General features: G+C 42.8%; 2 protein-coding genes across 2 annotated transcripts in view; one reads left to right on the top strand and one right to left on the bottom strand.

The window, feature by feature from the left end:
- Positions 1-4,223, bottom strand: part of RAB2A (RAB2A, member RAS oncogene family) — an 85,774-nt gene extending 81,551 nt beyond the window's left edge. Inside the window, exon 1 of the mRNA XM_047842716.1 lies at positions 3,951-4,223. Coding sequence (XP_047698672.1) covers positions 3,951-3,996 — 46 coding nt within the window. The 5' untranslated portion in view covers positions 3,997-4,223. The remainder of the gene's footprint in view (positions 1-3,950) is intronic.
- LOC125156172 (translation initiation factor IF-2-like) overlaps positions 3,995-27,484 on the top strand; it is a 72,909-nt gene continuing 49,419 nt past the window's right edge. The window contains exons 1-3 of the mRNA XM_047841961.1: positions 3,995-4,101; positions 4,155-4,456; positions 5,660-5,725. Coding sequence (XP_047697917.1) covers positions 3,995-4,101; positions 4,155-4,456; positions 5,660-5,725 — 475 coding nt within the window. The remainder of the gene's footprint in view (positions 4,102-4,154; positions 4,457-5,659; positions 5,726-27,484) is intronic.

Below are 27,484 nucleotides of genomic sequence, written 5' to 3'. Positions count from 1 at the left end.
GGACACGAGGACTATGGCCTTTATGGTTCAATAAAAAGTCTCAGTAGCAATATAAAAGTTAGGGGAAGCAAGCAGCAAACAAACCAATTAGGAGAGAAAAGGAAAGGGCTCGTCAAAAATCTTGAAAGACTACAAATAACATGTATAAAACAACAATTTAAGTAGACCAGAATACACTGTCTAATTTCTAGATGATGTTGAAAGGTATGTTTCAGACATGTTTCAGCTTTCTCATTTAATAAAACTAACACAGCTAAAAACAGGCAAAACTAAACAATACAGAGATCCACAAGCTACACAACCATGAAGAAAGGCAAGGAAGCTAATGAAAGCCTGGGAATAGAAACAGTGGGTGATGACGATCTGTATTTCTTTAGCATGGGTGTATAATTTATTACTGTTCCTTAAAGCTATTAAACTGTGAGCGTGCCGGGTGTCGGTTAAGCATCCAACTCTTGACTTCGGCTCAGGTCATGACCTCATGGTTGTGGGACTGAGCCCCGCGTCGGGCTCCACGCTGGGTGTGGAGCCTGCTTAAGATTCTCTCTCTTTACCTCTGTCCCTCTCCGGCTCATGCACACTCTCTGTCTCTCTCATAATACCTACTGTGGTGATCACTGTGCAATATATACATAAGCAAAATCATTATGTTCTACACCTAAAACTAATACAGTGTTGTAGGTCAATTATATCTCAATTTAAAAAATACATTCAGATGACACCGATAATGTGCAACCAGGCTGCTCTTATTTACTTTCTTATATAGCACCTGTCCTTAAAAAGATTTTAAGGAAAAACAAAAAAAGCACATGGGAGTGGGGAGCAGGGGGAACAAACGATGAAGGAAGAGTGCAGAGGGAAGAGTATGACGCAATAGGGAGCAATGGGGTTTGTTAACAATCTTAGAAGAACGGATGAGTAAGAATGGGTCAGGTGGAAAAGCTGCGACCTAACCTTTCTTTTCATCTTTTTGGGGGTATGGGGAGGTGTTGCAGATAGAACACCACTGGGTTTGTGCTTTGTGTGCCTAGTTGAGTGGCATGGAACGGGTGGGTTAGTGATGAGGTTAAAAAGGTAGGCAGCTGCCAGCATTTTAGGAGCAACAATTAAAGCCTTATTATAATTTTTTTCTTTTTCCACATTTGGTAATTATCTGATTATGCTAGCAGGCCAGGCTTGTTAAAACCCAATTTCCACCGTCTACCTAGATTTAAATGACACATTTTCCTAAATGACTTTTCAGGAACAAGACACTGCCAATGAAAAATTTTAAAGCTCTATTTTAACTGCATTTGGCCACAGAGTAAGAAAACAATTTCAACAGTATCATCATCACGTAAAAAGTTCTTAAAAAAATCTCTTCTATGAAAAGGGACTTCTGAAAGACAAAATGTGCACGGTACTTTCACATTTGTCCTCATTTTATCTCATTACTGAGAGAAGGAAAGGCTAAAAATGACCATTTATCACAAACTAGGGAAAGTGAAAAACAGGAAAAGTAGCGATTTCCTTCATTCTAAGATACATATTTTTCAGACTACAACTTATATAAAAATCAGGATAGATATCACACTACTGATTTAACATCATCTTTTTTGTGGGAAGGGCCACATTAAATGTATTTTATAGCTATGCACATATTTTGAATTAAGGAAACATAGTAAAGGATTTCGGCCAAAATCAATTAAAAAGGGGGCAAAATCGGGGAAAAAAAACACCCTGCAGCCAAGTTACTAATGTGTATTAATATGAACCTAGCGGCCTGTCTGGCTATTCTTTCCCGAATTTAACGAAATGTACAGGGCCTTCCTTCCACTAGGCTCTTCCTGAAATGCAAAGCTATACTAAACATCTTCTCTGCCCTCTAGAAGTACATAATCAAATACAGATGACTACAGAAGCATCTATGAAACAGTCTGGCATTAATATCAGAAAAATATGAAGTGTGACACATCCAGATAAGGAGAAGTCATTGCCAGCTAGGATACCAGAAAAAACCTGAGACATCAAAAGAGCTTAATATATGTGAAAGCATTATGGGAGACCTGGGTTAGACTTTGAAGGGCTGATAGAATTTCCACAGAGAAGGCACTCCAAGCAGAGGGAGCAGTAGGAACCAGGAAAGAGCACAGAAATCATCCACTGGGCCTCACTGGCAGAAGGTAAGAATAGTGGGAAAGAAGGCTAGCAAAGTAAAGGGAGGCTAAAATGTGGAGTTCCTGGAAGGTCAACTAAAGAATGTGAGCAGACAACAGTCTCCCCTAACAGCCAGGTTTCAGGAATATTAACCTGACAGTAAACTACGGAGACTGGAATGGGGAGAAAGTAGCTGCAAAGTCCAGAGTCAAGTATTCAGGGCCTGAAGTCGGTGAGGACGATAGCAAAAGTCAAGAAAGGAATGTCTTCCCTTTAAACCGCCTGGGGTTGTTTTTGAATGAGGGCAATTCCAAGAGCACAGAGCACCAGCTTCCTAATCTGCGCAGCTCCACGACTCCCAGCACAACACCCCACGCACAGTAGATGCTCAATAAATAAGCTGAAGGAAGGCAACCTGCAAAGGCTAATTTGCTAATATGCTAAATGTCCATAATCACTCTTCTTTCTACTTCTCGCATTCATATAGTTACTTCCTCTCCAACTTGGGTTTACAGCCTAAATAAAAATTTTCCACTAGGTGTTGGACCCAATTACTTCTCCTTCAAAATACGCGACAGCTTTTTAAAAGTATGTAAACTTGCTACTGAGCATTTGCAAAACACTGCTCTACCCAGGACTTTACACAGAAAACCATCCAGACTCCGTAAAGACACATATCAAAAGATCTTGCTAAAAAGGAGTATTTACAGCAGCAAGTTTTTCTTTTAGGCCACAATCAACATGCTTCTTGTCTAAGTGAATTTGCTACATCACTAGTGCAACCACAAACTGCTGCTTACATTTCCAAAGTTGTGCAAAGGGCCCAAAGTTGTGCAAGAGTCCTCACTGAAATCAGACTCTGGTATATAAATAGTTATAACACCTGAACAAGCCTTGGTTTTATTATTAGATTCAAAGTAATGCCAAAATCACAAGGATTAACAAATATTTTACGAGTTTATTTGTCCGTGAAATATACTCGGAGGTTATTTCAAGTGAAAATAGCTGAATTTCTTTCTGCTTCAAATGTACATCAGGTCATCTGAAAATTGGCAGTCGTGACCCCGCCCCTGATATACCCAAGAAATCAGTGTCCCTGACACACACAGGCACACGCACGCAAGCACACACCCAGAGCACTGAACGGCCTTGCATCACTATCAGATAACCCCAGTTTACACGTGGCAAAAGTCGACAGAACTTTCACGCTTTAATGACCTCGAAAGGGATTCCCCAGCCGCCCAGGTAATGGAACGTGACTTACTCTGACTTGGGATTTGAGAGTGTTAAAAAAAAAAAACAAATTAAAAAAAAATGTTCTGTTCTCTCTTTCTCAGCTGGCTGTCCCACAGCACCAGCAGTTTGCCCAGCCCCTGACAGATGCATGTAGGCTGAAGAAGGTGGGACCGATCAGGAAACCCAAGACCCTCCTCCCATCACCTCCTCTGCCTCCCTTTTTCTCTCCCGAGGGCGGCGAAGAGGCCCAAGGTGAGGGGCGGCGAAAGAGTGCAATCATCTAAGTCGGGCCCTGGCGGCCCTCGGCTGGGCCCGTTCCCAGATCTTGAGTCGCAAACGGCTGCCGAGGCCCCCGACTGCAGGGCAGCCCGGGGCGGGGGCCGCGGCCCGGGCCTGGCCAGGCCGCGGCCGCTCGCAGTGCCCACGTCACCAGCTCCAGCACTGCGGAAATGGAGCGGCGCGGCCGGGAGGGAGGCGCCGGGCGGCGTTGGCGCCCGCGCCGCTGCCAGACGCCGTTTACCCCTGAGCCCGGGCCCGGAGGCCGCCGACACCCGCCCGGCCGCGCCCCAGGCCCTCACCTGTGTCGCCGATGATGATGTACTTGAAGAGATAGGCGTACGCCATGGCCGCGGCCGCTCGGTGCCAGGGCACACGGCTCCTCCTCCTGCTACTGCTCCTCCTCCTCCTCCGCGCCCCTCACCCCGGCGCCGCTCGGCCTCGAAACGCCAGGCCCCGCCCGCTGCAGCCGTCACGGTCAGCCGCCGGGAGTGAGGGGCCGAGAGGAAGCCGGACAAACTGACACTCGCAGAGCCGATTGAGACAGCACCCGACCGAGCTCCCTCGAACAATAACAGCCGCCGCGGCGCCTCCGCCCCGCCTCCGCGTCGACCCGGAAGTGCTGCGGCCGCCGGCGCCGCCGGAGGAAAGAGGAGGAGCCCCGCACGCCGGCCGCGCCCCGCCGGCCGGAGCCCCGCCCAGCCAGAGCCCCGCCCCGCCCCGCCGGAGCCCCGCCCAGCGCCGAGCCGGCCGCGCCCGTCTTCCCGGTCCGCCCCGAGCCGGGAAAGGCCGGGCGCCGGTCGTTCAGGCACGTTTGAGCGGGCGACCCCGGCGGCCGGGAGACCCAGGGGGAGGGGAGGGAAGTGGAAGGTTCGGTTCCGTCGCCGCGCCGCGCATGGGCGCCGCGTCCTTCCGCCCTGCGGTGGGGGCGCGGGGCACGTTGTGGGAAGGCGGAGGTCGCGTTCCGTGCCGGGCCCGGCTTTGGGCCTGTGGAAAGGTGTTTTGAGAACGCGGGAGCCGCCGGGGTGGGTGGAAGGGCGACGGTATTTCCGTCTGGGGGTCGGGGGCCTGACAGTGAAAGTGGAATTTTTTGTGAATTAGACAATGTGAAGAAAATTATGGTATGCCCCTATGGTGGAATATTACGGCTCTTAGAACAAAGCCTGACAAGCAAAAACACGGCACAGAAATCGGTGTATACGTGTATGTTTATATTCTGTGTAGTATTTATATAGAAGATATTCAGTGTAACAATTATATGCTAAATATGTCCGTATATAAATTGTATTTTATTGTTTTATAGATAACGCGTATATTTCTACCATTGTGTTAGAAAAAATAAAAAGGCAAGAAAACACTGAAATACCCTTATGTGGGTAGTCACACAGAGGAAACACAACTGGTTCCAAGGGGAGGACGGATGGGAATGGAGGAAAGAGTTTTCTCTGAATTTTTCATGTGCAGCTTGAACTTTTTTGCGGTGTTCTGAATTACCTATTGAAAAAATAGGTTTTTTAAGAAGTGTATTTTTTTTTTAATTTTTTTTTTCAACGTTTATTTATTTTTGGGACAGAGAGAGACAGAGCATGAACGGGGGAGGGGCAGAGAGAGAGGGAGACACAGAATCGGAAACAGGCTCCAGGCTCCGAGCCATCAGCCCAGAGCCTGACGCGGGGCTCGAACTCACAGACCGCGAGATCGTGACCTGGCTGAAGTCGGACGCTTAACCGACTCCGCCACCCAGGCGCCCCTAAGAAGTGTATTTTGAGAGAGAGCGTGCACGAATGGGAGAGGGACAGAGAGAGAATCCCCAGCGGATTCCACACTTGTCAGCGCAGAGCCAGATGCTGGGCTTGAGATCATGACCTGAGCTGAAATCCAGAGTGGGACACTTACCTGTCTGAGCCACCCTGCCACCCCGAAAAAATATATTTAAAGGAAAAAGCAAAGTAGCTTTTTTGCTCGTTCCACTAACCTTTATTGAGTCCGTGTTCTGTTTCTGTATTGCCAGGCACCGTAACTGAAGGCAGACCCTGTTCTAAAGGAGCACAGTTTTGGAAGAAGAGGAAGTGTCCGGGTAGGTTGCCTAGAGAACATGATGTTTGAACCGGGAACATGAATAATGAGTAAGAGCTTGCCAAAAGGACGAAAGTTTGGGAATGGGAACTGAAAAAGGCACAAAGGAGCACAATGTGCAAAGTTCATGCCTCTGTTGAAAGAATTTAAAGTTGGGCCCGGAAGCTCGTTCACTAACCCATATCCTCTGATGTTGGCAGTGGAAGGACAATCATCGCGGGGGGGGGGACGTCCCTGGGATTTAGTGGTCCTGGTTCTCCCTTTGGGGATCTCTCACTATGTAATTCTACTGACCCCTTCATGCTGAGCCGGCTATGGCTGGTTGCTTACAAATACATGGTTTGAATGGCCTCATCAAGTATGAACTCACAGGTTGTTTTTGGAGTATTTGGAGGGGATTTTTTTTTTTTTTTAACGTTTATTTTTGAGACAGAGAGAGACAGAGCATGAACGGGGGAGGGTCAGAGAGAGAGGGAGACACAGAATCTGAAACAGGCTCCAGGCTCTGAGCGGTTGGCACAGAGCCCGACGCGGGGCTCGAGCTCACCGACCGCGAGATCGTGACCTGAGCCGAAGTCGGACGCCTAACCGACTGAGCCACCCAGGCGCCCCTGGAGGGGATTTAACTAAAATTTCAGGGACAGCACCCAAGAATTTGACACGATGGACACCTGGGTGGCTCAGCAGGTTGAGCATCCAACTTTGGCTCGAGTCAGGATTGATCTCACGTTCGTGAGTGTGAATCCCACACCGTGCTCTGATGTCAATGCAGAGCCCACTTCAGATCCTCTGTCCCCTTCTCTCTCTGCCCCTACCCTGTTCACACTCTCTCAGAAATGAATAGACATTAGAAAAAAATTTTGACATGAAAAGTTACCCGGCATTGCATAAACTGTTCACACTCATTTTTACTTTAGGAAAGGGGAGGTCCCTGCCCGAGGCCTCCAGGTTCCAGAGGCTGTTTTGTCCTTCCCATCCGAGTGCCTTCACTCAGGTCTTTCATGGGTGGTGGACATCTAGAATGTCTCCTCCTTCCGGGAGAGACTCAGTTGCTTTCTACTCTCGGAGGCGTGGCCTTTAGAAACAGCCTCAACAGGAAAGCTCTGTCAGGGTGACACAAAAGCTGAGCATCTTTAAGAGTCCGAAGCATTCCCATACTGTTAGAGGAGGGAGTTGCTGGAGAAGTCACTGGGGCCAGGTCACACAGGGTCTTGTAGCCATGTGAGTATGCATATGGTGCTTTACCGGATGGACACAGGGGAAACAGGAGAAAGATCAGAGTTGAGTGTGTAAAGAAATCAGAGAAGTGAAGGTAGAGCTATAGAGGCGGTGCAGTGTAAAACAAAACAAAAACTTAGGAAGCCTGGTCTGTGACGCTGCCATAACTTGTGAAAAATCATTTGGCCTCTTAGAGCTCCCTTCCCCACTTGTGCTCTGTCTCTGTCACTCTCAAAGATAAATAAACATTTGAGGGGCGCCTGGGTGGCTCAGTCGGTTAAGCGGCCGACTTCAGCTCAGGTCATGATCTCATGGTCCGTGAGTTCGAGCCCTGCATCGGGCTCTGTGCTGACAGCTCAGAGCCTGGAGCCTGTTTCAGATTCTGTGTCTCCCTCTCTCTGACCCTCCCCTGTTCGTGCTCTGTCTCTCCCTGTCTCAAAAATAAATAAAACGTTAAAAAAAATTTTTTAAAAGATAAATAAACATTTGAAAAAATTATAAATAAATACATGCATACATAAAAAGTGAAGGAGTTAAGTGTTAAAGGGCTATTCCAAAGTCTAAAGTCCAATATTATGTCTATCCAACCTCCAGGTCTGAAGCTACCTATAAAGCATCAGTAATCCTTCTCTCGTGACAACGTCAGGGCCACATGAATCAATGAGTATTGTTCTTGCACAGGACCGATGTGCATTACTCCATTGCTAAGATGCAGAGAAGTAATGATCACTTGCTACCTAGCAGTATAATCTAATGCAAAGAGCAAAGACTCGATTTTCAAGTCTTTCTTTGGGCCTCATTTTCCTTATCTGGAATATGTAGATAATAGTTGCCTCACAAAGTCAATTTAGGATCAAATAAGATGTTCTATGTGAACATATTTTGTAAATTATGAAAAATATATACTTAACACATAACTCTTAGTATTGCGTAAGTATTTTAAATTACCGTGAGGGACTAAAGGCCTAGTCAATAAATGTATAACTTCATATTTTAAAAGTCACTTCCATTCCGTGCTCTATTTTATGTCTCTACCTTTATTTTTTTCCCACATGTAATTCATCATGTTTTGTTGTATTTTCTCATATGCCTGTATGCTATCTTAAATCCTCTTTGAAACAATACAGAGTATAAGTAAAAATAATAGAAACTTCATTTGAAACATTTTATTTAGCCTCCAAAATCCGAAAACATTTTTCAAGAAAATTCCTCAGGCAGAATGATATAAATAAACCTCTTTCTCCCTAAGTAGTGGTATACTTCCTGGGATTTTCCATTCAGTTTGATTATCAGCTATTTCGCTCCTTTGGGAATGAATTCTGATAACGTCATCTCTCAGTCGTGCATCATATATGGTCTGAAGATCAAAACTGAAATTTAAAGGTTGTTAAACCACATTTTCTAAGGTCTCCTCATTGAAGTTCTTCATGATGTTTTTTTTATAACAATTTTTTTTTAACGTTTTTTTTTTTGAGAGACAGAGAGAGAGAGCATGAGCAGGGGGAGGGGAAGAGAGAGAGAGAGGGAGTCACAGAATCTGAAGCAGGCGCCAGGCCCTGAGCTGTCAGCACACGGCCCGAGGTGGGGCTCGAACTCATGAACTCTGAGATCATGACCTGAGCCGAAGTCGGACGCTTAACCTACTGAGCCATCCGGGCACCCCAACATGACATTTTAAAATACAGTGCTAAATCGGAATTTCGCATTTACCATTCTCAACCACACTTTTCTTGTGTTTAAATTTTCTCTGGTTTTGATTGCTCTCAGACTGTGGAAGGAGGGGGAGCTGTGAAGTGGTTTGGATGGAAGAGGGGTGGTTAGAAATACTGTAATCCACAGGTTCTTTAGTTTCCATGGCCCCTTAGCTAGTCCTTGATTGCACTCAGACGCTCTGTGATCCTCAACAAATTGTATGCAAAATGTTGTATGTATTTGCATATGTGTAATTTCATGAGAGAGATTCTTGCACAGGTCCATGACCCAGAAATAATTAAGAACTGTGAAATATTTTCTTTCAGCCATTTTTAAATGCCATGATGGAACTAATTTTCTAGCAAATACTTAATATTTATTAAGTATTACTGAGCTTAATAAGCTCAGTGCCAGTGTTGGAAAAAGAAAGAAGTAGGTTCAAATCCTGATTTTACTATTTATTAGTTGATAAATTGATAGATAAATTACTAACCGCTCCAAGCCTTAGCTGAGATGACACAAAGTGTCTAGCACAATGTCACGTTCATAGTAGACATTAAATAAGCACATTATTTCCCCTTTCCTTTCATCCTCTCCCAGTCTCTCACCTCCAACCTCTCACTGAGGATGGTTAGGAGTTACATGAGCCCAAAGTAGATTAGTCCCCTTGCGCGAAGCCATGGATAGCTTTGGCCTACAAAGCCTACAGGAGAGGTAATGTATCATTTTAGAGGACAGAATTTTGTTCTGGGAAATGAGAGTACGTTTTTACAGAGGGAGAGCCATTTAAGTTGGGCCTTAAAGGGCATCATCATCTTTCACAGTGATTGCTTTACCTGAGTCATTTCGGATACTCCAACAGCCCTCTCCTTTGTACTTTGCTCCCTTTATCCGCCTCATCTGCCATTTATATCCTAGTTGGGGGCGGACTTAATATTCCCTGTTTCATTTTCTATTTGTGGCCTCTTCCTGACCACTTGTCAAAGCCAGAAATGACTATTTTCTCTCTTCCACTCCATTCTGCTCATCTTTCAAAACCTTAATTGAAGAGTACACATTTAATGATCACAAATTCATATCCTCAGTCAATGTGTGTGTAGGTGTTTGAAGAAACTTTCTTTTATGTGTAGGCTATTCTTTTTTCCAGTGGACTGATCATTTGTAATAGAAAGGACGTAATAAGTGCACAGACAAGAGGAACAGTGAATATTGGAATAATAATAAGCTTATGTTATAAAATTGTAGCTTAAAAAGTATAACTACATAGAATAATTTAATAATTAATCTTTAAAAAACTTTAAACTGAGTTAAAACCCAGGGTAGTGTTCTTAATTAACTACTTTTCTAAGTCCTTTACATCTGCCTCATGCTTTCAGCAGAGAAAGTGGTGTAGAGATGGCCCAATGTTGAATTCCAGGAGGCCTCTGTCTTCTCTGCCACTAACTGGCTGATTTTGAGAAAATTCTTCAAACTTTTTGTCATCTGTTCAACAGAGATAATAATTCTGGTCGCTTACATAATGAACTTGCAGAGAGGTAGATGCAAGAACACTCTGAAAAGCATGTCATTACCAGGAGTAAGTATATATGCCAAATTGCAGGTGAATGATTTTTTGCAAATGTATATAAGCATAATAAAACACCACCTCCTACAGAGCCATATACCATCAGCAGTGTATTATTATCTGCAATGTTAGTTGTTTGGTCAGCAGAGACTAGAGCATGAAATTGCTTCAAACCCTTCTCTCCATTTGTCTCTAATGTGTTCCAGGTCCCGGGTTAATTGGTAGGTGTTCCTTGTTTTGGAAAAGTTGGGTTTGGAATGAGAACAGGGATGCATGAAGAGTTTGGCTCACACTGGCTGAAGACAGAACCGCTCCCTGTCCCATGAGTGCTTCCATTTCTTTTCATCTTGCTCCCTAAAGGTCTTCAAATTTTGAAAAAGAGAAATCCATTTTCTCTCCATTGTTGAAGAAATGATAAGCTAGCTGTGTCCCAGTGGGAGATGTGGACACAGAAAACCTTCTGTCACTGATGTCTTTTGAGTGAGAAGGGATCTTAAAAATTAAGTGGTGCAGGGAATTATGAGATCACATTTCAACCCTCTGCTGTCTCCCCCTCCCACCTGTGTAATTTTTATCTCTGCTTCTCACAATCTCACTATTAGAAATTTCAACATATGGACAGAGGAAAATGATCACCACAGAATCATATTTCACTTGTAATCTAGAGAAAACAGAAGTGTATTTCCCCAAAGTAATTTTTAAAAATAAAAGGGGGCACCTGGGTAACTCACTTGGTTAAGTGTCCAACTTCAGCTCAGGTCATGATCTCGCAGTTCGTGGGTTTGAGCCCCAGGTCAGTCTCTGTGCTGACAGCTCAGAGCCTGGAACCTGCTTCAGATTCTGTGTCTCCCTCTCTTTCTGCCCCTCCCCTGTGCACACTCTGTCTCTCTCTCTCAAAATAAATTAAAAAAAAAACCAAAAAACATTAAAAAAGAGAAAAAAATAAAAAAGTTATTATGGGTCACCTGGCTGGCTCAGTTGGAAGAGTGTGTGGCTCTTCATCTCGGGGTCATGAGTTTGAGCCCCACATTGGTCTAGAGATGACTTAAATAAATAAAATTTAAAAAATAAAATAAAAGTTATTAAAAGAATAAATATGTTCTTCAAAATTTAGATTATACCTAAAGACTCATATTAAAAAACTTGCAAGGCTATGGGGCGCCTGAGTGGCTCAGGCAGTTAAGTGGCTGACTCTTAGTTTCAGCTCACATCATCATCTCATAAATGGAATCGAGCCCCACATCAGGCTCTGCACTAATAACGCGGAACCTGCTGGACTAATGTCTCTCTCCCTCTCTCCTGGCCCCTCCCCCCATCTCTCTCAAATCAGTCAGTCAATGATTAAACTTCTAAAAATCTGCAAGGCTAATAATTTAGGTTTGTGCCAAGAACTACTGCTGCACTTCTGCTCTTTTAAATTCTCAACTTGGGGAATCTAGGGATCGATTCTCAAGAACCTCTTCAAATAAACATAATGAGAAAGTACAGTACAACCTTAAAACAGCAATAAACATTTATTGTGCAATTTTTGTGCATTAGAAGTCTAGGAGCAGCTTAGCTGGGTGGTTCTGGCTTGGGCTCTCACATGGGGTTGCAGTTCATCTTTCAGTCAAGGCTGCAGTCCTCCGAAGGCTTGGCGGGCTGGAGATCCACTTCCAAGATGGCTCCAGCACTGTTGGCTGTTGGCAGAAGCCCTAGTTCTATACCACATGGACCTTTCCACAGGACTGCTCGAGTGGCCTCCACATGGCAGCTGATCACAAGCCCAGAACCCTAATGTCTCCCATGACCCAGCCTCAGAAGTTGTATACCATCAACTTTCACTTCTGGTATATTTTTTTGGTCCCGTGGACGCACTATGATAAAATGAAGGAAAGGACTACACAGGGCATTCACACTAGAGGCAGGGGGCACTGAGGGTTATCTTAGAAGTCATCCTAGAAGCATCACAACCTGAAGAAATCAAGAAGTGAAAACAGGAATCTAATGTCTCACTCTCTGAAATCAGATACTTTGGGGTCAAATTAGGTCCATTTAACCTATCTGCAATACAATTTTACTCTGAATGGATGCGTTGATGAAGTTTATTCTGGTTTTGGCACTTCTAAAAACATTTTCTTTCTTTCTTTCTTTCTTTCTTTCTTTCTTTCTTTCTTTCTTTCTTTCTTTCTAAGTAGGCTTCGTGCCCTGGGTGGAGCCCAATGCAGGGTTTGAACTCATGACCCTGAGACCAAGACCTGAGCTGAGATCAAGAGTCAGACACCCAACTGACTGACCCACCCGGGCGCCCCTAAAAATATTTTATTTATTTATTTGTTTATGTATTTATTTTTTAATGTCTATTTTTGAGAGTGGGAGAGCACTTGTGCAAGCATGCATGGGGGAGGGGCAGAGAGAGAGGGGAACAGAGGATCCGAATCAGGCTTCTTGTGGACACCAGAGAGCCCAATGCAGGGCTCAAACTCACGAACCAAACCATGAGATCACCCCCTGAGCCAAAGCCAAATGCTTAACACACCCCTAAAAATATTTTAGATAAAGGACCTGAAAAATAATAATTTTACAATTGGAAAAAGTAGAGAAAACGTATTTTTCAGTTTTTAAAAATTATATTTCAAAGCAACTGTTTTGAGGACAGAATACAATGACAAAGTAGCTCCCAAGTAGGGTTTTATTTTTAAAGTTGCTGCTTGCTTCTATCCCAAGTCCTTAAGGATTCACACGTTTCAACAGAATAAGCAAATTATCTCCATCTTGTCATTAACTTCTTTAAATAATTTTACAGGAACTCAGTAATTTACCTACAAGAAGTCTTGTATCCAAATATTACAGCAGTTGATTATGCATTTTAAGTTTCAGGTTGGAAAAAATCTAGAGTAAGCAGGTGTAGGGGAAAACTTTAGTTAAACAAGTTTAAGGTACAAATAGAACCTGACTATCATCTCATTCCCTAAAAGTAGGCTTTTCTGATACCAGAGGTTAGTAATCTTCATTAGAAGAACTGCATCAGTCTGGCATCTTATTTTGAAGTCTTTATTACTAGACAGCGGAGAACATTTTTTTTTTACCCTTAGTAAATGGGTAGTATTTAAATTTTCTTGATACAAATTACACAAAAGTGTCTGCTAGAAAGGCAGATTATTTGACGTTGATACACTGTGCTTTGTGTTACTTTTTCCTTTTGAAAAACGGATTACAGACCGAGAACTCTCTTTGGAACTAGAGGGCTCCTCTCTTTGAAACAACTGAATGCAGTTCTGTAAGGTCACGCTTTCATTTCACCCCAGAAGACATTCAATCCAAACACGAAATATGAGATTTCTCATCTGAACTCAGAGATAAGCCATTTTGCTTCTTTGTAGAAATACAGACTAATTACTAACTGAACCTCCCAAACTGAATTACTTACCTTTTCTTTCTTGAAAACAAGCAGACATGAAGAAGTAAATATATATAACATATTCTATTAGGAGTGACCCGGGATACAGGAAATAGAAACTGGACTCAGTGTACAGACATCCTCAGTTAACATTTATTCACTTAAAATTTTGAAGTCACTAAGTCGCTAAAGTAAACAACTAATGATTAATTTTAATACAAGAAAGAATTATTTGAGATCTGCCATTTACATGCCAGGAACTAAGGATACAGAAAGAGGAAGAGATTTATTATGAACCTAATAAAGCTTAAGTTCAGGGTCCCTCGCTTGCATGAAACCCTTCCAAGGTGAATATGTTCATGTGGAGAAGTTTCTCTTCGGGGGGTAAAATTTGTGAAAGTAAGACATTTAAATTTTTAAAAATTTTTTTTAACGTTTATTTATTTTTGAGACAGAGAGAGAGACAGAGCATGAACAGGGGAGGGTCAGAGAGAGAGAGAAACACAGAATCAGAAGCAAGCTCCAGGCTTCGAGGTGTCAGCACAGAGCCCGACGCGGGGCTCGAACTCACGGACCGCGAGATCATGACCTGAGCCGAAGTTGGCCGCTTAACCAACTGAGCCACCCAGGCGCCGCTTAAATTTTTTTTTTTTAATGTTTATTTATTTTTGAGGGAGAGAGAGACAGAGTGTGAGCAGCGGAGGGGCAGAGAGAGAGGGAAACACAGAATCAGAAGCAAGCTCCAGGCTTCGAGGTGTCAGCACAGAGCCTGATGCGGGGCTCGAACTCACAAGCTGTGAGATCATGACCCAAGCTGAAGTCAGATGTTCAACCGACTGAGCCACCCCGGCGCCCCAGACATTTACACCTTAATCAGTAAATTCTGTTTTCACACTCATTTCAGACCTCCTACTAATCACATTTGCCCTTGTGTTTGGAGATACTACAGTATCCACAATTGTTATTATTTTTGGGGTACTGATGAAGGGAGAGTTGAATTGAGACACATTTGGCCTCAGAGGGTACACTTATTCAATCGCTTGTGTGTATAGCTGAATTACTGCAAGTTGTCCATTGTAGAAATGGCTTCCAGGAATACCGTAATCCCTAGTGTGCTGATTCATACCACGTCACATGGTGTAGAGGTCATGTCTTAATATAAGCAAGTCCTACTGGATTAGTGTTCTATTGTGGAGTAACAAATAAATAACACATAGTAGCAATCCTGCCCTGCAGAACTGTAACCCATCTGCATGGTGGTGATGTGTTCTCCACTCAAGGTCTCAAAAGGCTAAAACCAAGATGTCAGCTTAGTTGCATTCTCTTGTGGGGTCCTTTTCCAAGCTTACATGATATGGCAGAATTGTTTCTTGCTGTTGTATGATTGACATCCCTATTTCCTTGCTGCTGTTATCCAGGCACTGGATAACAATTAGAGGCTGCCTGTATCCATGGCTGACTCCATCTTAAAAGCCAACAATCAACAATCTGTTTTTCATTTTTAATATCTCATGCTTTGAATCTCTTTGTCAGGAAGGCAAAGTCCTTTTAAGGACTCAACTGGTTAGGTCTTGCCCACCCAGGATATTGTCCTCTCTTGAAGTCAACTTACTTGGGATATTAATTACATCTGTAAAATCCCTTCACTGCAGCATCTAATTTACTTTATTTTCCTTATATTTTAATTTTTTAAAAAATTGACATCCAAATTAGTTAACATATAGCGCAACAATGATTTCAGGAGTAGATTCCTTAATGCCCCTTACCCATTTAGCCCATCCCCCCCCCCCACAACCCCACCAGTAACCCTCAGTTTGTTCTCCATATTTATGAGTCTCTTCTGTTTTGTCCCCCTCCCTGTTTTTATATTATTTTTGCTTCCCTTCCCTTATGTTCATCTGTTTTGTTTCTTAAAGTTCTCATATGAGTGAAGTCATATGATATTTGTCTTTCTCTGACTAATTTCACTTAGCATAATACCCTCCAGTTCCATCCATATAGTTGCAAATGGCAAGATTTCATTCGTTTTGATTGCCGAGTAATAAATACTACATTGTGTGTGTGTGTGTGTGTGTGTGTGTGTGTGTGTATATATATGTATCTATATATATATCTTCTTCATATATATATATATATCACTTCTTCATATATATATACATATACATATATATGTATATATATATCACTTCTTTATCCATTCATCCATCGATGGACATTTGGGCTCTTTCCATACTTTGGCTATTGTTGATAGTGCTGCTATAGACATGGGGTGCATGTGTCCCTTCGAAACAGCACAGCTGTATCCCATGGATAAATGCCTAGTAGTGCAATTGCTGGGTCGTAGGGTAGTTCTATTTTTAGTTTTTTGAGGAACCTCCATACTGTTTTCCACAGTGGCTGCACCAGCTGGCATTCCCACCAACAATGCAAAAGAGATCCTCTTTCTCCGCATCCTCGCCAACATCTGTTGTTGCCCGAGTTGTTAATATTAGCCATCCTGACAGGTGTAAGGTGGTATCTCATTGTGGTTTTGCTTTGTATTTCCCTGCTGATGAGTGAAGTTGAGCATTTTTTCATGTGTTTGTTGGCCATCTGGATGTCTTCTTTGGAGAGGTGTCTATTCATGTCTTTTGCCCATTTCTTCACTGGATTATTTATTTTGATTGGACAACTGGAAGAAAGTTTGTGTATAGAAGGGAGTGGAAGGATTGGGGGACATCTTGGATTTCTGCCTACCACACTTACTATGCCCAGCACTGGACATATGAGGGTTAGTGGAAGATGTACCTCTTATAAAGTTTTTCAAAACAGAATATATATCTTCAAAGACTTGGAAGAAAAATTCAAGCCTAAATAAAATGAAAATTTATTCAAAAAGCTTATGCAGCTCTAACATCTCATTTTAACTGCACTTTTTTGATTAAAACAAAAACAGAATTACAGACTCCTAATTTATTCATTAGAAATCTAAAGGTTTTTATTTATTAAAAACAAAACATTCATAAAAAATTAAGACCATGCAATAAAAATAATAAAAAGAACTGATAACATTAATAAAAATTATCATATCATGGAGAATTAAACTGTAACAAAAGGTTTTACAGAACACACAAGTTGTTCATTACAAGGAAGAAGCAAATTTGGGGGCACCTGGGTGGCTCAGTCGGTCAAGCATCCAACTTCGGCTCAGGTCATGATCTTGCATTTTGTGAGTTCAAGCCCTGCGTTGGGCTCTGTGCTGACCCCTCAGAGCCTAGAACCTGCTTAGGATTCTATGTCTCCCTCTCTCCCTGCCCCTCTCCTGCTCATGCTCTGTCTGTCTGTCTGTCTCTCTCTCTCTCTCTCTCTCTCAAAAAAATAAACGTAAAAAAAATGAAAGAAATTTTGAGAAGAGGCAATAAGTAGGTTAAGTGCCTGTTTTGGGCTCAGAGGAGAGGGACCCTGCTCTGATCCCTCTACTTGAGTGCACCTTGCACATTACAAATACTGAAGCGCAGAGATCGTGAGTTTTCTTTCTGACGTCATGGGAGAGGTTGGTAACCGGCAGAGGATCAGAGGTTATGAGAGGAGGAAGTGAGGAGTGCTGCCCCTGAGGCTGGAGGAGACAGACTGAGAGCAGAAGAGTGTTTGGGTGAGAAGGAGAGCTGCAACCTGGCCCATGGAAGCCAGGGAGTGGGGAGCTGATTCAGGCTGGCCACCTGAAGTCACCCAGGTAGGTGTCTAGGCAGATCAGGATCCCTAGACACTTGTTCTTTTTTCCCTCTCTTCTCAGCTGGGGGAGCTTTGAGAGGTGAACTTCCAGAAGGGAATGGATTTTTGTGAGGTAAGAGAGAAGACAGGCGCCCACCCTGGCTCCATGAGGAACTTGACCAGGTCACTCCTCTTCTGGTGTCCTGTTGGGTCCGGGGACCACCTGAGGGTCCAGGTCTCGCCAACCCCAGCTTGCTGACTGTGTGTCCAGAAGGACCTGGAAAGAGAGAAATTAAGTATCCTTCCTAGGTATTCTGCCTGATGAAGAGGGTAATGCAATTAATTGAGGTAGAAGACCAGCGTGGGAAAGAGGGAGAGAATCAGGGTTCCGTTCTGGGCATACTGAAATGCCAACAGACATTTAAGTGCAGATGTCAAATGAGCACTTTGAGTCTGGAGCTTGTGGGGAGTGGTCTGAGCCAGAGACAGAAATACCCTGTAGCTGGTACTATTGTTGGAGACAAATGTTTTTTCAAGTGCTTGATAGACAGTTGTACTTCTTCCACTACAGATTATGTACTTGTAACGTCTACGTATTCATCTATTAAGTCTCTGACAATTTTTGTTAAAAATTCCCTATCGGCTTTACACAACTGAAAATGTGTGCCAGACCATGCCAAATCATCTAATCTTCATGACAAATCTGATAGTTTATTTCAAATCTTTATTTTATAGAGAAAGAGATGAAGGCTTAAAGAGATTAAATAATTTCTCATGGCATGACAGCTATTAAGTGGCCATGCTGGCAGCTGGATATACGGGTCTAATGAGAGTTCTGACCTCCACACACAAATTTAGAAGTCATCAGCACATAACACCTAAGAAAAACGTATTTGTCCTCCACAAGGAGGTGATGGATGTGTTCTGTTCACCAAGAAGGGATATACTGGGTCTCCCAAGAGAACTCAGAGGATGGTGTGTATAGTAAATCAGGATTAGAAGCCTGATTTCTGTGCACATCAAGAGAGAATCCATCTTTCAGGAATGGACTCCCATTAACCTCATTGATGAGTCTGGTTTTTAAATGCAGAATGTCAAATTGCAATGAAAAATCACTGTCCCAGAACGACAGGAATATGCAGAGTCCGTGCAACTAGTTTGCTCTTATTCTGGACAAAGGAGAAAGCATATGGCCACATCCAATGACTTTAAGCTAAGAGAACGAGACGTCCCTCTCATTTTGGGGATAGTCTTTCCAGGGAAGAACATGTGGCTGATCAGCTCATTTGCTCTCTCATTTTATCATCCGATTGTCTCCTTCTGACCTGCATGACGTATCCATTTGGCCTCTGACGGCATTTATAACCCTGGCCCAATGGCCTTAACCAAGTACCAAACACTTTGATGCATTGAGAACTCCCCCGAGGCGTATTTCAATAGAGAATGCCAACTTTTATCTCGACGATCTTCCTTCTTCCAGCCTCTAAGGCTGACCAACCTTCCTTCTGATAGATAGTCACTTCAGATACTTGAACAAATTCAATCAAATTACCATCAAGCCATGGCCCTGGGATCCAATCTGGATCTTTAGGTCATTTCCATAACTTTATTTTACAGTATATTAAGCCCTCAGCCTCATTAATTACCAGCCATGTGATGTGGCCAAGCTTTGAGTCCATCTGCACCTTAGTTTCTTAGTCTACAAAGCGGGGAAAACAATATCAAAGTCATAGGGTTACTGTGCAGTTCCCGGGATGTGGGAAGCTCTCAGTAGGTTTTCTGCTATTATCATCATTATACGTTGAATTTTAACATTAACTCTCTACAGCACAGAGCCAAATACAGGGCTTGAACTCATGACCCTGAGGTCAAGACCTGAGCTGACACTGAGGGCTGGACACTTAACCGACCGAGGCACCCAGGCACCCCAAACATTAGCTCTCAAGGTACAAATTTATTTCCAAGTTCTTAGGTGAAACCTTGACTATGATGGCAGTCACAGGTGATTTCAAGGATAAAAAATGAGACAGTGGCTTGGTAACATGAGCTTTCACATTAAATGGAAAAACAAATATTCAGAGAAATTTTTAGAAATTAGGCTGGAAACATTATGCCATGTTTTATTTCTTTTTTTTTTTTAATTCTTATTGTAATAGCCCCCTTTTAGTAGTTTGGTGAAGCTCATAGATGCCTTCTCAAAATGATTTTAAAGATATAAAATAAAATATAGCAGGTTACAAGAAATTAAATTATATTTGAATTATTACCCAAATATTACCCAAATTTGTGTTAGAGTAATATATGATCTTCCTTATTAGCACATTAAATAAAAAGATCTAACAAGAGGTCTAATAATGACCATAATTAGCAGTTGGGATGAGTGGATATAATATGACAAGAATCTGTACCAATTATATTGTATAGTGAAAACATCTATATTTCTATTGGTGACAGAGCCATAACTGCTGCTCATACTGTGTTTTGTTGACAACAATCATAATGGAAGAAAGTATTAAATTTCAGCTGAAGCTAATAAAAATAAAGATGCAATTTCTCCATATTTATATGGTTCATGGACCTCAGTTTAGGAAACTACGTGTCAGAGGTTGGTAGTACAGATACCAAAAGAAGAGAGAATTTTTGAGGGAGGAACTGATTCATGCAGTCAGCGGAAAGATTAGAAATTATGAAGATGAAAATGCTGATTGGGTTTATCATTTAGGAGATCATTGGTGAACAGCGAAGTTTCATCAGAGCAGTTGGGGGTATAAATCAGATAACAGTAGTTTAAGGATGAGTGGGGGAAGGGAGTAGAAACACGAGGAACTGGAGAAATAAACACAGACATCACTTTTTTTTTTTTTTTTTTTTTTTTTTTTTTATGAAATTTATTGACAAATTGGTTTCCATACAACACCCAGTGCTCATCCCAAAAGGTGCCCTCCTCAATACCCATCACCCACCCTCTCCTCCCTCCCACCCCCCATCAACCCTCAGTTTGTTCTCAGTTTTTAAGTCTCTTATGCTTTGGCTCTCTCCCATTCTAACCTCTTTTTTTTTTTTTTTCCTTCCCCTCCCCCATGGGTTCCTGTGAAGTTTCTCAGGATCCACATAAGAGTGAAACCATATGGTATCTGTCTTTCTCTGTATGGCTTATTTCACTTAGCATCACACTCTCCAGTTCCATCCACGTTGCTACGAAAGGCCATATTTCATTTTTTCTCATTGCCACGTAATATTCCATTGTGTATATAAACCACAATTTCTTTATCCATTCATCAGTTGATGGACATTTAGGCTCTTCACAGACATCACTTTTAAGGGGCTTAGCTGGGAAGGGCTTGAGAGGGAAGTACCATAAGTATAAAGTGCATGAGCCCGAGGGAGGGTTTGTTTAGTAGGAGAGAGGTCTGCGAGCGTGCTTTGCGCAAAGAGCCATAGAAAGGGGGAGGTTGGACAGTCAAGACAGAATGAAAGTGCATGATGGAGAGAGACGTCTGATGAGGCAGGAGGCATGGGGACCAAGAGAGCAAGCAAAGGAATCCACTCTGGACTGAAAGAGGATCACTGCTTCTGCAGAGAGGACGGAGCCATGTGGAAGCCAACGCAGAGAAGGAGCTGGAGTGGCAACCAGAAAGGAAAATTTTGAAATCGCAATCTATGCCTTTGTCCTACCCTTTGCTGCCATTAGCCCAAATGGGCATGTTCTCTACTCTAAGTAGAGGCAGTAGGATCTAAAAGCTTATGTAGCAGGTGGGATGTTTACTTCTATAAACAACAGAAAGCCCAGCATTTAGGATTTATTGTTTAACTTTGTTGGCTTGAGGAATAAAGGTGATTTACTGGTTTACTCAACTGAGAAAGTCCAGAGATCAGTGAGCGGTCAGTTGTAGCATAGCTGCCTTTTTAAGAGCCTTTCAGCTCTGCTTGCCTCTAGGATTTGGCTTCAGGTTGGCAGCTGCGTGGCTGAGGATGTCCAGGGTGCACCACACCCCGGTTCCAGGGACAGTTCCAGGGCAAACAAGTTGCTTCCTCCAGGTGTGTTCTTTTCAGAGAACTCACTAGCAGACCTCCCCCTACAGCCCATTGGCCCAAATTGCGTTCCCATTCCTGGACCATTCCCTGTGACAGAGAAATTTCATTCCGTGGTTGGCTTACCAACCACTGGGTAAGTTCCTGAACCATTACCAGCCCAAGGCACCGCACTCCCTAAGATGCCGCCATTCTCAAGCAGAGCATTGACACAGGCAAGTGTATGTCGGATATTTTGAGTTTCAGAATGCTTTCCAGCAGAAGCCAGAGATGTAAAACATGCTAAGATAGATGGCGTAGTCCTGCAGAGTGAACAGCTGCCCAGCCTGAAATGGTAATTGTGCCCTGCTGCTAAGAAATCCTGCTGTAGACAAAGAGACCCACCCTTGAATTTCACTGGCTTCATAGGGAGGTGTGGTACAATAAAACATATATTTGGTCCTTGTCCCTGATTCCTGGCACAGAGCTCCTAAAACCCTCGGAATTTCGTGAGCAACAGGAGTATCTTTTGTTTTTCATAAGGAGCTCCTTTTATTACACTTGATAATGCTAATTGATGTGAAATTTTGTGGTCCTGGAGCAAATGTTCAATAAAGAATTCTTGAGATGTCTTCTGTGCAAAAAAAAGGTGGTGGGCAGGACCCGTGGGCAGAAAGAGGTGCACTGAGGCTGTGAGGAGTGACTGATTTAAAAAAAATTATGATTATTTACTTACTTATTTTGAGAGATAGAATGTGAGTCAGTGGGGAAGGCAGAGTGAGAGAGAGAGAGAGAGAGAAAGAGAGAGAGAGAGAGAGAGAGAATCCCAAGCAGGCTCCAAGCTGTCACCATGGAGCACAACACAGGGCTTGAATTCATGAACCATGAGATCGTGACCTGAGCTGAGATCATGACGTGAACCCAAATCAAGAGCAGGACGCTTAACCCACTGAGTCACCCAGGGGCCCGGGAGTGATTGATTATATACTTCCAAGTTGGGAGGGGGTTAGGGGTAGAGTAAGTCTCTAAGGAATTAAGAAGCAAGGTTTCTAGGACCTTGAGGAGTCATTTACTACTGTCTAGTAAAATGTTCACCATGAGACCCTTCAGATGTATGTCAGTGGGCCATATGCTTGGAGGATGATTGCTAATCTCTATCTTGGGGTGTAGAGAGACAAAGGAAATTTCCAAGGAGATTTTTATATGTTAATGAAGACTTCCAGGATCCTGGAGGTCCAGCTAATGTCAAGCTAAGGTTGCCTTTTGACCCTAGCAAAAGTATTAACATTGAGACAGTTGAGTTCGTGGAGGAAGGTCACTTAGCCTGTCTCAAGGACTTGTCAATGTGCTGTGAGTTGAATAAGGAGAAATCTGAGGGGCTGCTGGGTTGGTGAACACCTGGAGGTGCTGGGAGGCTGGTACTTCCTGAAAGTGCTTCTCTTTCAATTGGCTGTTCCCAAGTAGTATCCTTTTATAATAAAAGGGCAAATGCCAGTGAATGTTTCCCTGGGCTTTGTGAGGACTTCTAGCAAATTATCAGACCTGAAGAGGGGGTCCTGGGCAGTCAGCAATAGAGGTGGCTCCTGGGACTTGCAATTGGTGCCTAAAGTGGGGGCAGTGTCATGGGTCTGAAGCCCTCAAACTGTGAGATCTGATGGTATCTCCAAGTAATGGTAGAATTGAGTTAAAATTTTAGGGTACCCAGTTGATGTCTGCTGAGAATTGGAGAATTACTTGGTGGGGTTGGAAAACACCCTAGGAGGATATGGATATCTGAACAAGAATCTGGAAGGAGGGGGGTGAGCAGGTACAGGGGAGGCGACCAACAACAGCTACTATAAGTATCACAGACCTCAGAAGCCAAGAGCCTGGGGTTCAAATCCTGGCTCTACCTCTTTGCAGCTATGTGATCTTGGACAACTTAATGAACCTTTAAAAGCCTTATTTTCTTTAATGAGAAAAAATAGAATAGCTTCCTCACAGATTAGTCAGTGGATTAATGAGAGAATGGATACAAAGAGTCTTAAATATCCTGGTCCGCAGAAGGGACTTGGTGCATGTTTCCTTCCTTCCTGTTCTTCAGTGCATTAGTTTACGGTTTAGCCACCTGATAATATCTGAAGGGATCAGCACTTTGCTGTTTCCAACAAATGTTTTTTGAGGCGCTAATATCTTCTAATGAGAGCCTGAGCCATCATTGAAACCATTAGATCAGGAACATTACAGATGGTCCCTGTACAATGTGTTCATGTCACAGATGGTTCACAATAGCAAATCTGTATTAATAAGCATGAATAGACATATCAGTTTTAGCTTTGGGCTTTCATTTCCTCCTTAAGTATACTATTGCTATATAAAATAAATAAAATATGCACACATATTTTCATATGTTTCATCATTAGGTGAAGATGTATAATTGATGTGGAGAACAAAGACAGAAGAAATACAGAAAAAGGGGTTCCTAGATGGGTCAGTTGGTAAAGCATTCAACTTTTGATTTCAGCTCAGGTCTTGATCTCAGAGTCGTGTGTGAGTTCAAGCCCTGCATTGGGCTCCATGCTGGGCATAGAGCCTGCTTTAAAAAAAAAAAAAAAAAAAAAAAAAAAAAAAAAAAATATATATATATATATATACACACACACATATGTATATATATATACACATATATATGTATGTATGTACATATGTGTGTGTATATATATACATACACATATGTGTATGTATATATCCTATATATAAGGAATTAATGACAACTAATTAATTAAAAATTAAACTTCCTTATAACTTACAGCCCATTGGCACGTACTTGAGACAGGCTGAGTGACCTTCCTCCAGGAACTCAACTGCCTCAATGTTACTACTTTGCTAGGGTCAAAAGGCAACCTTAACTTGGCATTATCCAGACCTACAGGATCCTGTAAATCTTCTTTAACATATAAAAATCCCTTTGGAAACTTCCTTTATCTCTACACCCCCAAGATGTTAGCAATCATCCTCCAAGCGTATGGCCCCCTGATATACATTTGAAAGGTCTCATGGCTAAAGTTTGCTAGATAGTAGTAAATGACCCTTCAAGGTCCTGGAAACCTTACTTCCAGATTCCTAACAGACTTATGCTAAGCCCTTCCCAACCTGAAAGTATATAATCAGTCACTCCTCACCACCCCAGTGCAGCTCTTTCTGCTCAAGGTCCTGTCTCGGTGCTTTGATAAAATCACCTTTTTTGCACCTAAGACATCTCAAGAATTCTTCCTTGAACATTTGCTCTGGGGCCCCAAAATTTCACATCATAATGACCCTCATTCTACTGCATCTTCTTGCCTTCAAACACAGGCTTTTGTGCATTCTGTTCTCCCTGTTTGGAAGGTAACCCTTACTTTTCTTTTGGAGTCCATGTAAATCATCAGTTTTTCTGGAAAGCCTCTCAGTTTTCCAGACTAGATAGGGCCTTTTGTTATTGTTTTCATAGCTTTGTGTTTTTGTTATCTATTGCTATGTCACTAACCAACCCCACCCCCCCACCACCCTGAAATTCAATGGTTTAAATACTAATGGTATTATTTACCATGATTCTTTTGATCAGGTGGTTCTTCTGCTTCCCATGGTCTTTACTGAGGTGCTAAGGTAGCTGGAAGGTCACAAGCCTGGCATATCATGCTGGCCACCTGCTGGGAGTTTAGCTGGAGTTATTATGTTTGTAATATCCCAATAGTTACATGGCCAAACCAATGTCAACATGGAAGGGGATGGTACACAGGGAAGAATACCAGGAGGCATGATTCCTTGAGGGCCACCCAAATCTAACCCATCCAGTGAACCTTTCCTTCTTAGTACTCATCATTGTTTATAATTATATATTTGGGCATGTTTTTTAAGTTCTTTTAATGTTTATTTTTGAGAGAGAGAGTGAGAGAGAGAGGCAGAGCAGAGCAGGAGTGGGGGAAGGGTAGAAAGAGAGAGGGAGACACAGAATCTGAAGCAGGCTCCAGGCTCCAGCTGTAAGCACAGAGCATGATGTGGGGCTCGAACCCACAAACCGCCAGAAGATGACCTGATCCGAAGTCCAACGCTTAACTGACTGAGCCACCCTGGGGCCCCTACAATTATATATTTGGATGTGTTATTGTAATCTCTCTCTCAACAAACTCCCAAGACCCATGAAAACAGGGATATTTTGGGGTTTTACTAACCACTGTGGAACACGCCGTTAAATGCACTTTATTTTTAATTTTTAAATTTAATTTTACTTTATTTTTGGCACTTTAAAGGTTTTGAAGAGACTCAAGTGACTGAGAACTTAACCACAGGTGCCACCATGCAGGGCTTGCAAAAGAGATTGGTCCACGAGTGATCTGACCATTGCTAGTTGATTACCCGCCTCCATACCATTCTGGAGACAGTTGCAGGTGTTCTGTGCTCCCTCCCCTTCTTGGCTGAGGGGTCGGGGGTGCTTCTCTCTCACCTCCAGTCCAGTGAGAGGGATTTCAAGAACTATTTGGAGAACTTAACATGTGACCCCTGGATTCTGATGCACCATCCCTGCTAACCTCTCATTGCTTGCAGGCCCCAGTGTTGTTCATGGGCATCAGATCCTGCAAGAAACCTTCAGGAACCTCTTGCTGGGCACTCACTCTGAATGGAGGAATCTCTACGTGTCTGGAGCAGACACCCAATGGTGTCTTCTGTGAAACAACATGAGCTCTATTTGCTGAGTTCCATCCATGTACCACAGACATCACATATATTATTTCTAATTCCTATGACAACCCTGCAAGGTGGGTAGGTTTCATTCACCTTTCACAGATGAGAAAACTAAGGTTGGAGTACTTATCCAAGATCACACAGCTAATAAGTAGCAGAGTGTGCTTTGAACCTAGGTCGATCTGTCATCAAAATCCATGTCCTTTGACTAATGCCCCACTGTCACAGGTCAGGCAGACGTGGAGAAGAGGTCTTTGGGAGAAGACACAGAGACCCAGTTTGAGGTGCAAGATATTTACTAGGGATCAACACTCATGAAAGGAAGTGGGGAAAGCCATACTAGCAGGTGGAGAGGCTATGCTGCATTGCAGGCCTCAGCTACCCTGCGGGAGCTCTGGAACAAATTTGTCCCCCTTCAGGCGGAAGGCTGGGCCTTATGCCTCTGCCTCACCAGGCCCAGGAAGCAGGCTGCCCTGACTTGATGGTTAGTTTTTGTGTTAACTTGACTGGGATATGGGGTGTCCCGGTATTTGACTAAATGTTATTTCTGGCTGCGTCTGTGGGAGTGTTTCTGGAAGAGATTAGTATTTGAATTGGTAGAGAGTGAAGCAGACTGTCCTCCTCCATGTGAGTGGCTGAGTGGCATCATCTCGTCAGCTGATAGCCTGAATAGAACGAAAAAAAGAGGGATATATATACATATATATACATATATATATGTATGAATTCTACTGGTTGTGTTTCCCTTGAGAATAATATACCCAGGGAGTGCATGTCCTCGGGCAGGATGGCTCTCAGCAGCTGAGACCAGCTCCGAAGTGACTGACAGCTGGAGACCATCTGATGACTGCACAACCCGCAGCTGGGCAGCTCATCCGTCCCTGAAGGGCTCTTGGCAATATACATCCCCATGTGTGTATATATATATATATATATATATATATATATATATATATCTCCCCATGAACCGCTGAGCTGTTCATTCTAAGTTTTCTTTCAGTATTTTCATTAAAAAAATCACACTATGTTATTATTCGTTTTAATAATATTATCTTGAGGGGTCCTGGGGCGGCTCAGTCAGCTGAGCATCCAATCTTGATTTCAGCTCAGGTCATGATCTCACGGTTCCTGAGTTCGAGCCCCACATCAGGCTCTGCGCTGATACTGTGGAGCCTGCTTGGGATGCTTTCTTTCCCTCTCTCTCTCTGCCCCTCCCCTGCTAGTACGCACGTGCTCTCACTCTCTCCCTTAAAATAAATACACATTTAAAGTTGTTTTCAAAATATAGTAATAGTATCTTGAGATTCTTGAGATTCATTTAATAGCTTATCAGATTTGAGTATGTGACATCTATGTTTAAAATCTGACACCTGGTTAAAAATGGGAAATTTTATGTTATGTGTATTTTATGTTATGTGTATTTTATGTTATGTGTATTTGATCGCAGTAAAAAAAAAATCGAGAACAGCTACGTATTACCTATATGCGGGTCTAAATCCCTTGTG

This window comes from Prionailurus viverrinus, chromosome F2 (assembly GCF_022837055.1).
Source record: "Prionailurus viverrinus isolate Anna chromosome F2, UM_Priviv_1.0, whole genome shotgun sequence".
NCBI lineage: Eukaryota > Metazoa > Chordata > Mammalia > Carnivora > Felidae > Prionailurus > Prionailurus viverrinus.
This window is presented reverse-complemented; position numbering and strand designations above follow the sequence as displayed.